Source organism: Citrus sinensis, chromosome 3, assembly GCF_022201045.2.
Source record: "Citrus sinensis cultivar Valencia sweet orange chromosome 3, DVS_A1.0, whole genome shotgun sequence".
NCBI classification, from domain to species: domain Eukaryota; kingdom Viridiplantae; phylum Streptophyta; class Magnoliopsida; order Sapindales; family Rutaceae; genus Citrus; species Citrus sinensis.
The window spans coordinates 27558513-27574107 of NC_068558.1; the positions used below are offsets into that span (position 1 = coordinate 27558513).

Here is a 15595-nt window from a genome sequence, read left to right on the forward strand (position 1 = left end):
GATTTCTTGTTATATGGGTAGATAAATTTATAAGAATTTAAAAAGAAAAAAAATTTAGGCAAACTACATCAAATTTTTGCATCTCAATTTTGTATGTTTTAGCATTAAATTGTTCATTAATTAAAGACTAATTTTTTTTGTAAGTTTTAGCATTAAATTGTTCATTAATTAAAGACTAAATTTATATTCTTTTAACACACAATTTTTTAGTCTCCATTTATTTGTTGGTTTTCCAGTTATAGCTTAATTCCATTGCAAATAGGGATGGCAATGGGGAGGGGAGGGGAGGGGACCTATCTCCCCGTACCCATCCCCGATATTTTACGTATGTCCCCATCCCCTCCCCGTCCCCGTCAGAATTACTTGAGAGAATCCCCATCCCCTCCCCGAATAATAACAGGGGATCCCCGAGGGTCCCCGATCCCCGAATAACTAATACATTTTTTTTTCGATTTTGAGTTAATCATATTAAAATAAAAAATTCAAATAAAAGTAAAGTTCGAAATATATCTTACATTAATATCTATTACAAAAGTCACATACATTAAATTAGTAAGTAACGCAACATACAAGAGATACAAACTTATTTTACAAACTATCATGAACAAATTAATAGTCTAATACAAAATTGTTACAAATAAAATCAAATTTAGATTCAAAATTAACTTTTTCAATGGTGGCGTGGGCACTTTATAAATGTGGACTATTCCCTTTACAACACAATAGTTAAATCGGAGCAAATCAAAAGTAAATATTAGATTAGATTAGATTAGATATTAAAATTGTGATTCGCTGTGGGCAATTATAACATCTAAAATTAAATAAAAAATAGATTTAAGTTTAAAATATTTAAAGAATATCAAAATTAAAAAAAAATTTGGCTAATAGAATCTACTCAGTCTTTTTAATGTCCTAAATAAAAATTTAGAACTTTAATTAGCTAATTAGGCCTAAAAGTTTAATAATATAAATATTTTGATATTTTTTATTTTTACCAATATTTATAATTTTATAATTTAAATTTTATAATTTATTTACTAGTAATTTTAAAAAATTAAAATTAAATTAAAAATTAAAATGGGGAAATGGGTAGGGGATGGGGATTCCACCTCATCCCCGTCCCCTCCCCGAATAAGAAATTGGGTAAAAAAATTTCCCCGTCCCCTCCCCGAATAAGAAATTGGGTATGAAATTATCCCCATACCCTCCCCGAATGGGGAAAATCTCCGAGGGTACCCGTCCCCGTGGGGATTTTTGCCATCCCTAATTGCAAACCCAAACCGTTACATTTCGGAAAGTCGTTCTTCAAATTAACTCTAAAAATCATAAATCAAACTTTTTCTTTTTTTTTTCCTTTTCCTAATACATCAATCAACTATAAAAATCACAAATCAATTTTTTTTACCTTTTCTTCTGAAATACATAAATCAAAACGCACATCGGTGCTTAAAAAACTTATAATTTAATTTTCTCTCAAAATTCCCAGATAGAAACACATAATATCTAAACTCTCCTCTATTTAATTCTGGATCCACCGGCGACCCACTCTCGTTTCCTCATTTTGCTGGTACAAGTTTAAGCTCATTCTTTTCTTTTTTTTAAAATTAATTTTTTGAACTTTGAATAACTTTTTATTTACAAGATAGGAAGCAAACTAGTTTCTGGGTTTAATTTAAATCGTTCTATTGATTGCTGGATGTTAGATCCAAAAAATAAGTGGAAAGAAGTTATTTGATTTGTTTTTTATATGATTGCCATGTGTTTGTTGAAAGTCCTCAATGGAAATAAAGCAAATGAAGAAGATGAACCGGGCCTATGTGAGTGGATTATTGTTGATTCATACATGTGGGCATTTGATTACTGATCACATTATAAGCTTTTAATCTGTATAGAACTTGACTCACAGCCTTTAACTTGATTTAGGAGATGTTTGGGGTAGAGGTGATTCTCAGTTGTTGTGGAATGAAATCAGCAGTTGTCATATAACTGGGTGGGTAATTAGCAGACACGATCTGCTAAGTAAACGTGTTTTTCAAAATTAGGCAGATGCAAACAAGACCGTTCTAAACATACCCTCAGGTTGATGCTGTGATAGCTTGATAAATAGCGAGCTTTGGTCAATTTGCTCACTGCCGTGATTGATCTTTCGTTGTTTATGCTGTAATGGTTAAGACGTTGTCTTTGTTCCATTTATCATGGTTTGCTGTTTTGGTAGTTGGGGTATGTTTAGATTTAAGTGTTGTGAAATCTGTAGTTATTGTAGAATGAAATCACTAGCCGTCAAGTAGATGTTAAGTTGATAGCGGTGAACATTAGCTTCCAAGTATTAGTGGGTATTATTTAGCTAGAAGCACTTCAATTACAAATTTACTCTTAGTTGAGTTCTCTTTGTGGTTGTTTCTTTAGTTTGTAACTATTTTCAGACTACACTGAGTGGACTTCGGTCTGGACGTTTGTGCAATTTCTTTCCATTAACTAAGTTTTTGTTTCTTGTATAAGAGAAAAAGCATATAACAAGCTCGAATGGCAACTTTGGTGATAAATGTAGTTACATATTGAATTTACAAGTTAAACAAGGCTATGTGGCTCTCTTTTTTAATACAATTTTGGTTTGCCACCACATAGACTCCTTTCCCTTGTTTGTTAATGTACTTAACATTGGTATTTATCCTTTAGATATGCTTCCTTTGTTAAAGGTTGAATTTGCAAATGTGTTAATATTTCTCTCTATATCTTTTCTTTGTCACTTTTATTCTCTATAAAATAAATATTCTACTTCCCATCGATTATCCTAAACCTGCTCTTCTATTCACTCTCGATTTTTTTCAATCTTTATATTCTTAACAAAACTTAATATTTGTGTTTCTCCAGTGTACAAGGAAACATAATACTTTCTGTTGGGATTTACCTTTGTAAAGAAGTCTTTCAGCACAAACTTAAAACAAGAAGATGCAATGGGAGCCTCCAGGGGGCCAAGGCTTTCGGGGCTGCAGAAGCAAGTGCTTAGTCTATACAGAGGTTTTCTTCGGGCAGCTCGTTGCAAATCAGCAGAAGATCGACGTCAGATTGAATCAATTGTTTCAGCTGAATTCCGCCAGAATTCCAACCAAGTAGATCGAAAAAATTTCCTCTATATTGAGTACTTACTTCGTCGGGGTAAAAAACAACTTGAACAGCTCCAAAGCCCGAATACTGAAAGTTTGTCTCAGACCAAACAATCCTAAGGTTTGAAGAAACAATATCAATTAATTCCTTAATTCATTTTGGAATCCATTTTTGGAGAAATATGAACCACCTTACTTAATCGATATAGTTTGAGAGAGGAGACAAGAGGCAATTTTATTTTATAACAGAACAATTGTATTTTATAATAGTACAATTGTATTTCCATACAGAAGTTCTTAAACAGAATTGTACCTCTGTTTTATAGATGAAGGGGATAATATTTATTACCAAAATATTCCTATAGTTCACTTATTCCTATAGTTCCTTTGCTTTGACCTTATCATGGATCTCTTATTCTTATATTTGTGAGCTTTTCCTCCATTTTCATCTTTTAATCTCTTACTAATCAACAAAGTAAATTAAACCAACAACAGTCACATGTTTTACGAATGAGTATTTTGAGACATAAAGTTTGTATCTCAATCTGCGTGGCACCAATATAAATTCATCACTTGAATAAGAAATAATAAGACTCAATAATTAATTATCACTTGATTCTATAAGGTCATGCCACTCTGTCATATAAATTGGGGTACAATCCTTATATCCCAACTTAATAAATTTATCATTATTGTTTTTGAATATGTAAAAACAATGAATTTTGAACTTCTTGGGATTCGTGTAATCGTGTAACATAAATTCTTTGGGTCAATTTTAGTGCCAATCCCTTGAGCAGGTGATACAGCACGTGAATATAATCCTCCATTTAAAAAGATTACGGTAAAAATAGCAATTTTTTTCCCTTTTTTTTTTTTTTTTTTTTATCACTGGCTTTCTGATTTCGTTTTCAATTATTTTGGGGGCTGTCCCTCTATGTCGATTGAGAGGTATCACAATAAATGATTAGTACAAATGTCATATTATTAATTAATTTGATCAGTGTATGACCTCCTTTGTGTAACTGGATTTCATTTGCAAATTTAATATAAGAGTTGAATGTGTCGCCTCAAATTTCAGACTTCATTTATGTATGTACATATGAAATCGATAACAAATTAAAGAAGCCTAACGTCTAGTGGTAAGGAGTAACTTTTTTAGGCTTGATTCGAACTTTAATGAGTGTATAAGTTAATAATAATATAAAATCAATCGCATTATGAAATTAAAAGTTAATAATAATATGAAAAACATAAAAATTAAAAACTTGTAAAATATTTGAGGATAAAATAAATAAATCACATTGTGAAATTAAAATGAAATCATGAATAGTAGAAATTGCCTGCTAGTACTAATCTGCCTATTCTATCTTTGAGCTACAAAAGAAATTGTTCTGCATTACAATCCTTTAAAATATTTAATCTCCTCTTACATCTCAAGGCTTCCTTTAAAATATTTAATTTCCTCTAACATTTCAATATTATTCGCATGTAGACTTTTTTTTTTTAATATTAAGATTGACTTAAATCTCCGTAATATACCCTTTTCAAATTAAAAAGGTTTCTTGACCGAAAAAAAAAATTATAAAACACAAAACTTTAAGATATATATTAATGATTCTTTCATGCATTACAGATATAAGAATCATAAAAATGTGGAACTTGTGAGAGATCTTTGATTTATTTTATACTCCACATTCCACAATAGGAAGTTTATACCATATGACTAAATGAAGCTTCTCCATTCACGTAGCAAATAAAGTAAATGAAACATAAACTTGTTTAAAATGGAATCCGTCTTAATTATCTGCTCAAACAGGTTGATTTATATGTAATTTATGATTCTTTTCCTGGAATCATATGGTTTAAAGAGCATGTGCATTTTAGAGCTTCGGTAATTATCTGGTTCATAGAATGGTGGACTCAGAATTTAAAATTTAACTTTCCACTTAGGTAAGAGACCTTGAGGCTTGATCCCCATATCTACTTTTAGCCTTTTTATCCTTCTTAATTTCTTATGCTTTCAAACTTGATGTATTTTCACTGCTGGTCATTTCTAGAAGGCACAACGAAATATTGATATTCTTTATCACGTCCATCAATTACAAAAGTCATTGTTGGATAAGATAATTAAGATTCGTTCGCAAATTGGAAGAGTTCATATTAATACCTACTTATTAGTTGTGAATTTTATTGCAAACATATCAGTATTCATGGACAAAACTATCTTGCAACTGTACCACAATTACGCTGTATTACACATTAGTCCTTCTTATTTTCTCAAAATAATAAAAATTATAAGTTTTAAAATTTTAACATGTAAGTCTAATTTAAAAATTATTTATTATTCTCTCTCTTGTTTTCCATGGTTTAATATTAATCTTGGCTATCTTTTTCTCCTCCCTTCTTCCTTTTTTTTTTTTCAATATGTTAGAGGATTTATTAAACAAAAAAGAAGCGAAAATAAGAGGATTTTATAGCAAATCAATCATTTGGATTTGATCTACTATTGGCTGTGCTTGGTCTCTTGTTTTTAAGTTGATTTTATTATAGTTATTGGATGATGGTCTCTCAAAGATAATAAGCTTATTTGGTCAATTTTTGATACAATCAATTGGTTTAATGATTAGTTTTTGCCAATAGTCATAAACATTTCTTATTTTTATTGGTTATAGAGAATGAATATTCAACTTTTATCACTCTTTTCATACTTTGTAATCCTTTCTATATCTCAATTGAATCTGAATTATCCTAGAGTTTTAAAGATTTTGTGACACTTGTCCTTTAGTGTTAGTATATGATTAGAATTTAATTATATTTAATTTTTAATTCATTAACTACCAATTGCTTAGTGATTTTTTTTGGGAAAATATTAGAACATGAGAGAATCCCAATTCAACCACCGTAGACCACAAAGTTTCAATTATTAGCGTTAGAAAGAAAATCCTGTTAAAAAATATTAGGATTTAACTACCTTTATTTGAATTTGATTTAATACGTGCAAACACTAAAACAACTTACCCATCTCAAAATGTATTATTATTATTGTTAAAAGTTTAAACTATATATTTTTCGCCTAATATGAAAGAAATTTAACTAAACACCGAGTAACTCTTTTAGGTTTTGACTAATCAATCGGACTTTACTTTATTTGTTTCTATCCCTTATACCCAAAAAAGAAAAAGATTTTTTTCAATTCTCATTTTGATTCATAAAAATCAAATTCACAAAGTTATTAAAAATCTTTACATAAATTATATCATTGTTAAATTCATTATAAGTCTCTACAAATTTTACCAAATATACATAAAAGATAAGCAAAAAAAAAAAAAAAATTCGATACTCAGGTCCGTTATGTTCCCATAATAAAACTAGAGAAATAAAACAGAGGAAACAATAATTCCTCTTTATTTTTCTATTCAATTTTAATGTTATGTACTTTCTTAATATTACGGATAATTAATTATAGAAGTAGATATGGAAATGATAGCAATAATTGGTGAATTATAAAATATTGATGTATTTGTGGAATAAATCAAGGGATTTATCTTTATGAAGTTAGGAAATAATCATAGGGTTTATTTTCTATTTAAAGAGTTGTGGCTCTTATGGATGTGCAACTGAATTAGGTATTATAATTACTCGATATCAATAATAAAAATCCTCTCAAAATTCCCTACACCTTCCTTATTCACATTATTTAATAAATTAGCCAATAAATAAAAAATTTACTAAAAGAAATAAGATAAAAAAACTAGGATAGAAGAAAAGAAAAATGAAAATCTAAAGGTTACCCATGGGTTGTGCACGAAAGAAAGAGGAGGATGATTATTGATGGGGTAAGAGAGTAAATTAATAATAATTATATTTTTATCTGACTTTTTAGGAAACGAGAGAGATTGCAATGTTAATAACCTAAGCAAACACATCTTGCCGTTGCCTTTACTCTTGCAATTCTTGCTTTGGATCCAACGGTTGGATAACAAAAGGACAAAAAAATTTGGTTAGTTTGAAATTGCTTACAATTTAATTTTTCAATTTTTTTTAGTTACTGTTAAGTTATTTTCAAATTACCCCCACCTAGAGTGACTACATATAGGAGTAAATTAATGTTTTCACATTTTTTGGAATGTAAATTAAAGTTTTGTCACTATATATCGGGAGTAATATGAATTTAACCATATTTAAAGGATTGAGTGTATTAACATTACAAAATTTACTTCACTGTACTGAATAGAAGCATGCAAGAACTTGGCAGCAACCTCAAGCTTAGGAGCATCATTTATAGGAGTGAACACCGCTGGAAACTCAACACCTAATGGATCTACATCAGGTATATGATGTTCGATAAATGATAATAAAGTTAAAAGTCAATCTTAAAACTGAAACATAGCTTTATTTACATGATTTAAACCTGTTAATGATGAATGGTGATGAATTATGATCAACAGCTGAGCCATCACCTAATACTTCAATGCCTATCCCAAAACAATCAACAAGGGGTTCAACATCAAGGAAAGCACCAACAACAAATGAAGCAGCAGAAACAAAGGAAGCATCAGGAATAAGCAGAGCAAAAGAGAGACGAAGGAATGCATCAACAGCAAGAAACGTAGCTTTTGATCAACTTTCGGTGCCACCAATAAGAGGCATTGAAATTAGAGAGGGAGGCAAATTTAATGGGGCCACTCCACAATCTAGCGCAATTCAAACAAATAGAGATTTGAAAGGCAAAACAATGGCTTAACGTGGCTGTAAGTTTTTTTTTTCTTTTTCTTTAAAAATTAATCTTTTTATTCACATATAAGATATTGTTTTGCTAACATGGTAACTACGAATTGAGGCTTTATGTTGCAGAGAAATACTATTACAGTAAATGACATGATGGTAGCAGTATGGACATTTATAGAAAATGATGCTACTGATTTTGATATTTTGATACTTTTGAATACACTGCTACGACAGTGCAATAAATAAATAAATAAATAAATAAATAATTATTCAATTATAACCTAATTGTAGACTTAAAACAACTGAGATGCAGTATGTGTGCTCATTTTTTTTAGAATTGTTAATTTTATAATTTTATTAACTATTTAGGCTAAATTACTATTTTTTTGGGGTTGTTGCAATTAATATTTGGTCTGTAATTCCTTATCATAGAAGCTAAAAAGGCAAAATGTAATATTCTGTTAGTGATGGTGAATATTGACTACAACAACATAAGTGTAATATTTTGTTGAACTAGAAATACATATCACTAAATGTAATGCATGAGCTTCCTTGGTACATGGAAGTTTTTCATTCAACTATTTAATTTAATTTAATTTCCACTACTTTCTAGCCTCACACTTCAGTTATGAGCAATACTAAGCATATACATCATTCAAAGTACCATCATGAACAAGATAATATGTAGCAGCCTAATGATTGAATATGATTTTACAACAAGTTTATTAATTCTCATCTCCAACATCTTCTTGTCTTTAATTCCCATATCATCATCACTTTCCAAACCATCATGCGACTTTCTCAATCCTTTTATAATTACTCTATACTTGTACATACTTGGTTCTACCATCTGAAGAAATTACGGCCTTTATTACCGCAATCTCTGCATGTTTTATTTTTGAACTTGAGCACCTTTCCATTGATCTCCAAGTTCTTATTTTCATCTTCATCTTCATCTTCGCATCAAACCAACTACCTCTTGAAGAGGACATACCTGCTGTTATTTCTGGATTTTTTGTTGTCTTGTTTCTAATTTGCCAACTATGAACCTTGTTCAAATATGTAAAATAATGGTAAGTTTGATCTTTGAATTCGAATTGTTATAGTCATAGAGAGAGAAGGATGCTTTTTTTTTTTCTAATTTTCAAAATGAGTGGTTGAAATCACAGTTCAAATCTCAGTAAAAAAGAGTTATTTAATGGCATGCCTTATAATTTTCTTGAATCTAAAGCCCAAATAAGGAATCAACTTAAAACTTTTTGACCAAACAAGTAAATATACATTTTTAATATTATAAGCCTAACACTCCCATGTTTTTTGACAGAGATGTCACATTAAAACCTTTGGCAAAACTCAAATGTTTACACAATAATCCCGTTAGATAGAATATTCTGTTTCTTACAAGGATAATCCTGTAATTTCATTATTCAACGTTAGTCAACCGTTTAAAGTAACGACAATTGTGGGGTAGAGTGACGTTTTCTTATCCTTGTGGGGTATTTTGAAGATAATCACTGTAGTAAGGGAACACAATGAAATTTATCCCACACTAAAATAGTTGGGCAACAATACTACACTGATTGCACTCTACTAAGGGCCATAATGACAAAAAAGAAAAATAATGCCTTATTTGATTATGTTCTTTAAAACTTATCTCCCACTATAATATCCATGTGCAATTAAAATTTTTCTCTTTGAATTTTAACGAAAAAAAATCTGTCAAAATTATTTATGGTCTATATTTTATTATTTCCTTAAGAGCTCTTTTAAATGTAAAGAAATATAAGAGGCTTTTTACATTCTTTTAGGCTTTAAAAAATTATTATTTTGAGTATGTATATGATTTCACTATTCCACATAATATTTTGGCAGGTGGGGATAACCGATAACAGCTTGTGTAAATCCACCTCATTTTAAAAAAGTTTTGACTAGACTTCACATTATTTTTTTAAAAAATTTTATAACGAAGAAAAAGGTTTAAACAATTAATCAACTAGATCTAAGATCCTGAATCTGAGAAATTTTAATATACATACATATATATGTATGTGTGTGTGTATAATTTTAAAGTGCGAGAAAGTTCGAAAAAATGCATAAACCATGCGGTTTAAGCGCTATAGAAATGTTTCAATCTAGAATTTTAAAGTATAGGAAAGTTCGAGAAAATACATAAACCGTGTGGTTTAAACACTTTAAATTTTAAGCCTTTTAAACCCCACAGTTCTCATACTTTTAGTGTACTTTAAAATTACGGATCAGAAGACTACTATATGTGTGTGTGTTGTGTGTGTGTGTGTGTTTACATATCAACAGATGAGTTGAATAGAAGGCTGCGTCGGGCACCTCCCAGCATTTGGTTAGGTTCATGCAGCAGTAGAATTGAGTTCATGTAGCAGGTTAGGATTCCATTCATGCTAGAAACATTGGTCAACTACATCACATTAAGGCTTATATCTCAGAGAGTTTAGGAGAATGTTAATTTAGGATCATTTCATGATAATGTTAGTAACTTTTACATGTTTTTCTTTCAACTTTGACACAGATGGGACTTTGTAGGCGTAGTCCTGAACATCCTGGGCTTTCCGGAGAGGGTAGTGCAATGGATCAGGGAATGCATCTCCAGTCCTCAGGTCACTATTGTCACTAACGGCTTAAGTGATCGAAGCTCTCTCTTCAACTTCTCAATTTTACTAGCACCATGGCCTACAATCAATATGTCATCCACATAAAGTAAGAGAATGATAAAATCATCAGCGGAAACCTTCGTCACGGGCGCCATCCGACTGCAACAAAGAACCGGGATACAAGGAAAGAGGCAGCCTTAAACCAATAGCAATCGCACATCTAAACAACATAGAAAGAATGGGTCTTCTCCTAGTGGGATAGCAAAGAAGGATCTATCCTATCCCGTAGTGCTTGTCTACGAGAACGCAGATCGCTTTTTCTATGTCAGAAAATAAATATTAGGAGAGCTCCAAGGTATTTCTAGGAAAACCGACAGAAAGCTCCAAGCATTCAACTTCAATACAGTTACTTCACACCTTTTCAATCGTACATCTACTCTCAACAATCTCTGTTTCTTTTGTAATATCAGAGAATTCGCATAATTCCTTCCGTGGATGTAGAATATAGTGTATATATCATTTTCTCAATAAAATATGGATATAATAAGAATATAAATATTATATGAAAGGGAATTTGTAAGGTCGGATACATTCAATTCAACCAAAACCAAATAAATAAGATTGTATAATTTGCACTTAAACATGAATCTACAATCTCGTAACATGGTAAAATATTAATCCATATCATCTTGAATTATGTAATTAAAAAAATTCAACATATACAGTATATAAATGTTTAGAACGTGCTGTAATTATTGTTGCTCATCCAAGAAATATGAGCTCAATAACTATGAAGTGCAGGAAAACTGTTATGCCTGCCCTTTTCAGTAATTTCGTTCAAATGGTAATAGGGGTTTGTTGCTCAGATATGAATGAGCTCAGAGACTTGGCTAGGGATGGCAATTGTACCCGCAAACCCGCAAACCCGCCCAAACCCACCCGCCAAAACCCGCCCGTTGCGGGTAATTTTACCCGTTGCGGGCGGGTTTAGTATTATAAATTAAAACCCGCACATGGATGCGGGTGGGTTTGGTATTAACCTTATATCCGGTGGATACCCGCATGGATATCCACCAAACCCGCAATATTTTTTTCAAATATTTTTAATTTAATTTAAATCTAAAAATGTATAAAGAAAATAATGTCATTAATTAAATTACCAAATAGCCAAAGGCTCAAAGTTGTGTATGTGTGTATGTGGCCTATATCCTATTCTAAAGTCATAATCTAAAGAAAACTAAAGGCATTTTCCTTCGAATTAGTATTTGAAAATATTAATCTTAATTATTATTATAGGCATTGTGTTGGATGGGTGCTTATGGTGGTGAATGAAATGAATATCTTCTCTTGGAGCTTGTTTTAAATGATAATATGAAATGTAATTATTATTTTTAGATACTAGTTTGTGTTTTTTAAATGGATTTGTGTAATTTATACTTAAATTTGAGAATTTGTGTTGAATTGATGTGGAAATTTTAATTTTTCATTTACATTATTTAAATATAAAATTAAGTATGTTATATGGAATTTGAGGTTATTATTATAAATTTATATATTAAACATTTGTGATTTTAAATATGGAAACCCGCAAAAAATCCGCCGGATACCATTGCGGGTTTGGTAATTGTTAAAACCCGCTGCGGGTGGGTTTTTGTACAAAAATTAAAACCCGCTGCGGGTTGCGGGTGGGTTTGGTAATTTAAATTTTGTGCGGGTTTGGGTTTGGTAATGGCAAACCCGCTGCGGGCGGTGCCCATTGCCATCCCTAGACTTGGCCCTATAGGCCATAAAATTAGGCCCACAAGATCTTTTTAAGAAAAAAATCCTTGTTTTTAGGTATGGTAATAGGCACTGTCCGTAACGGATTTATCATTACCGCACAACAGATTTGTAATTAATGCTCATAAAATTTAAATTGCAAGTTTTTATATTTTAAAGAAAATTCACCCTCTGTGTGTGTTGACAATTAACAAATCGGTAATGATACCTGACGAATTTTTTGCGGGTTTCTACATTTAAAATCATAGATGTTCAATATGTAAATTTGTAGTAATAACCTAAAATTCGAAAAAAACATATTCAATTCTAAATTTAACCAATGTAAATAAAAAATTAAAATTTCAACATCAATTCAAACAAATTCTCAAATTTAAGTATAAAATACATAAATCCATAAAAAAGCCACTAACTAGTATTTAAAAATAACAATTATCATTTCATATTGTCATTTAACACAAGCTCCGATAGAAGATTTTCATTTCATTCACCACCATTAGCACCCATCCAACATGATTCCTACAATAATGATTAAAATTAAAATTTTCTAAAGAATGTTACTTTTTAAACACTAATACGAAGTACAAAATTATAATAATAAAATAATCCATGCATTAAGTTAAAGAAAATTCAACCAAAATTATAATAAGTATATTTTTAGATTTAAATATTTTTTAATCAAAATTTGATTAAAAAATAAAAAAAGTTGTGGGTTGGTAGATACCCATGTGGGTATTCGTCGGATATTTGCCTAATACCAAACCTATCCACAACCTATTGTGGGTGTCAATTTATAATGCCATACCCACCCGCAACCCACAAAATTACCCGTAACACCCTGTTCAACTGTTAATTGTTTGACAATTAACAATGAAATCAAACAAAAGAATTAAGTTCAGGTTGATATAAATTACAGATGACCATATAACTCAATAGCACCCTGTTCAACTGCCAATAGAAAGCTTTGTTCGCCTTTATCTTTCTAAAATATGGATGTTGGCGATGTTCCCATTAGACAGAAAAAGTGATGGTGGAGGGTTTTGGGGGGAATCATCACCGATACAACTAGATATAGACATAGATGTAATGCCATACCCACCCGCAACCTACAAAATTACCCGTAACAAGCGGGGTTTGGTGGGTGGGTTTAAGTGGGTTTGCGGGTACTATTGTCATCCCTACTTGTTTTACATAAAACTACAAAATTGTGGATTGCTTTCAATTTAAATAAGATTATAAATATAATTATAAGAAAGTTTGCAAATATATCAATGGATAATAATAATAATAATAATAATAATAATAATTATTATTATTATTATTATTATTATTTATTTATTTTTTGCTATGTTAGCAAGCATTTCTTGGTAAGAATTTTTATATTAAAATAAATGTATTAGCAAATATTTTTACATAATCAAGTTTTAGAATTTTTTATTAAAGTTATGTGATATAGATCTCTGAGGCCCTATGCTATTATTGAAGGCATATTCCTTGACTTGTCAAAAGTAAAAAACAAGCATATATGTTCTCAAGCCTCTGCAAATATGTGAAATCTTAGATTGCTTAAATTTTATGTATCAGAGTGTTTTGGTGTTTCAATTACAAGCTCTGAGCGTGCATGCTGACCAAGGTTTGAAATACCTTATAGAAAATTGAGATATCTTTAAAGACATGGGTTTCCATTGAGAACAATATTATCGAGTTTTAAGTTGAAGAACCTTATTGAGCTCAAATTGCTTTACAATAAATTTGAAAAAGTTTGAGAAGCAAAAAAGATATGGTATACCAGTACCAGAGCAGTAAGTTTTTTATTCTTTAAAATATACGCATTTCGAGGGCTACACACGTCTTAGATCTTTTCTAAGCAGCATTCATTTTGTTTCTCCGATAACTATTGATTTCTGCAACTCGATTAATCTCACAGAGTTTCCATAATTTTTTAGAAATTTAACAGACCTAGGCTTATGAAAAACTGCAATAGAAGAAGTTCCCTCATCAATAGAGTGCTTAATTGGTCTTAAAGTGTTGAAATTCAGTTAATTGCACAAGGCTAAAGACGGAATCAACTAGCATTTGTAAATTGAAATCTCTTCTCGGCTTTATCGCGATGACTGAGAGTTTCCCAGAAATCTTGGAGAAAATGGAACATTTAAGATACATCATTTTAAGACGGATAACAATTACAGAGCCGCCATCTGCATTCGAAAATCTAGTATGGCTTGAAAGGTTGTGCTTAGAGAGTTGCTCTAAACTAGAAAATTTGCCAAATAATATTGGCAGTTTAAAAGTTTTGAGGTACATCGAAGCAAATATATCAACCATTAGTCAACTACCATCCTCTTGTCACAGATTCAAATGAGTTACTTAGGTTCTCCGGATGCAGAGGTTTGGTATCATTTCCTGCTTCATTATTATCGGTTTATTTTCACAACTAAGGAAAAAAGAATTATTAGTTTGATATACAATAGTTAGAATGAAGAGAAAAGAAAAGAAAAGAAATTAGAGGAGAGAGAATTAGTAATAACTCTACTCATTTGACATTCATATCATTTAATTTTAAACATTCATTCATGCTTAATTTAAAGGTTCAAAAGAAGTGTAAAAAATAAGTGTAATTTTAGGAGGCGGATCATCATATTGTTATATTATTGTTGAAGGCAGATAGCAACTCTCTAATGGTGTGTTTACTTGTGGGTTTGGGGAATGAGAATAAAGGAATAAGAATGAAACCTATGTTTACTTGGCAAATTGTAATTTGGGAATGAGAATAAAATGTGTGGGTCCCACACAATTTGGGAATAAGGAATGGAAATCTCATTCCCATGAGAGGTTTATGAATGAAAATGTGGGAATGTGAATGAAACATATATTTACTTTTCTATCCTTCTAATTTTTTCATATTTCCTAAATTACATTTGTTCAAATCACAAATAATTTATTATTTTAAATGTCATTAATAATAATAATAATAATAATTATTATTATTATTATTACTATTATTATTATTAAATTTTATTAACTTTATTATTTTAGTTATTATTAATTATTGTTAACATTATTTTTAATAATAATAATAATAACAACAACAACAACAACAACAATTATAATATTGTTAATAATGATAAATTAATTATTTTTATTAATTATTAATACTATGGGTATTTTGAAAAATTGATTCTCATTCCCATTCCTCATTCCCATTTATTTTGCCAAGTAAACAAATCAATGACATTTCAGCACATTCCCATTCCCATTTATTTTTGCCAAGTAAACATTTAAATCTCATTCTCATTCCTCATTCCTATTCCATCACATTCCCATTTCAGAAAGTAAACGCACCATACTAGTACTCTTAGCCTT

At 30.4% G+C, this 15595-nt stretch overlaps 1 protein-coding gene across 2 annotated transcripts; it reads left to right on the forward strand.

The window, feature by feature from the left end:
• The first annotated feature begins 1341 nt into the window (after positions 1–1341).
• On the forward strand, positions 1342–3485 carry LOC102622272 (uncharacterized). Of its 2 annotated transcripts, none has more exons than XM_006478340.4 (2): positions 1342–1567; positions 2872–3485. In XM_006478340.4, exon 2 carries the CDS (start codon positions 2955–2957, stop codon positions 3222–3224), a length of 270 nt encoding a protein of 89 aa, XP_006478403.2. In that variant the 5' UTR covers positions 1342–1567; positions 2872–2954; the 3' UTR covers positions 3225–3485. The 2 variants fall into 2 exon arrangements, with proteins under 2 accessions (XP_006478403.2, XP_052291714.1); XM_052435754.1 differs by lacking the exon at positions 1342–1567 and adding an exon at positions 1589–1817.
• The last annotated feature ends 12110 nt before the right edge of the window (positions 3486–15595 follow it).

Coding starts and splice junctions, on each gene's coding strand:
- LOC102622272 (XM_006478340.4), top strand. CDS start 2,955: ATGGGAGCCTCCAGGGGGCCAAGGCTTTCGGGGCTGCAGAAGCAAGTG.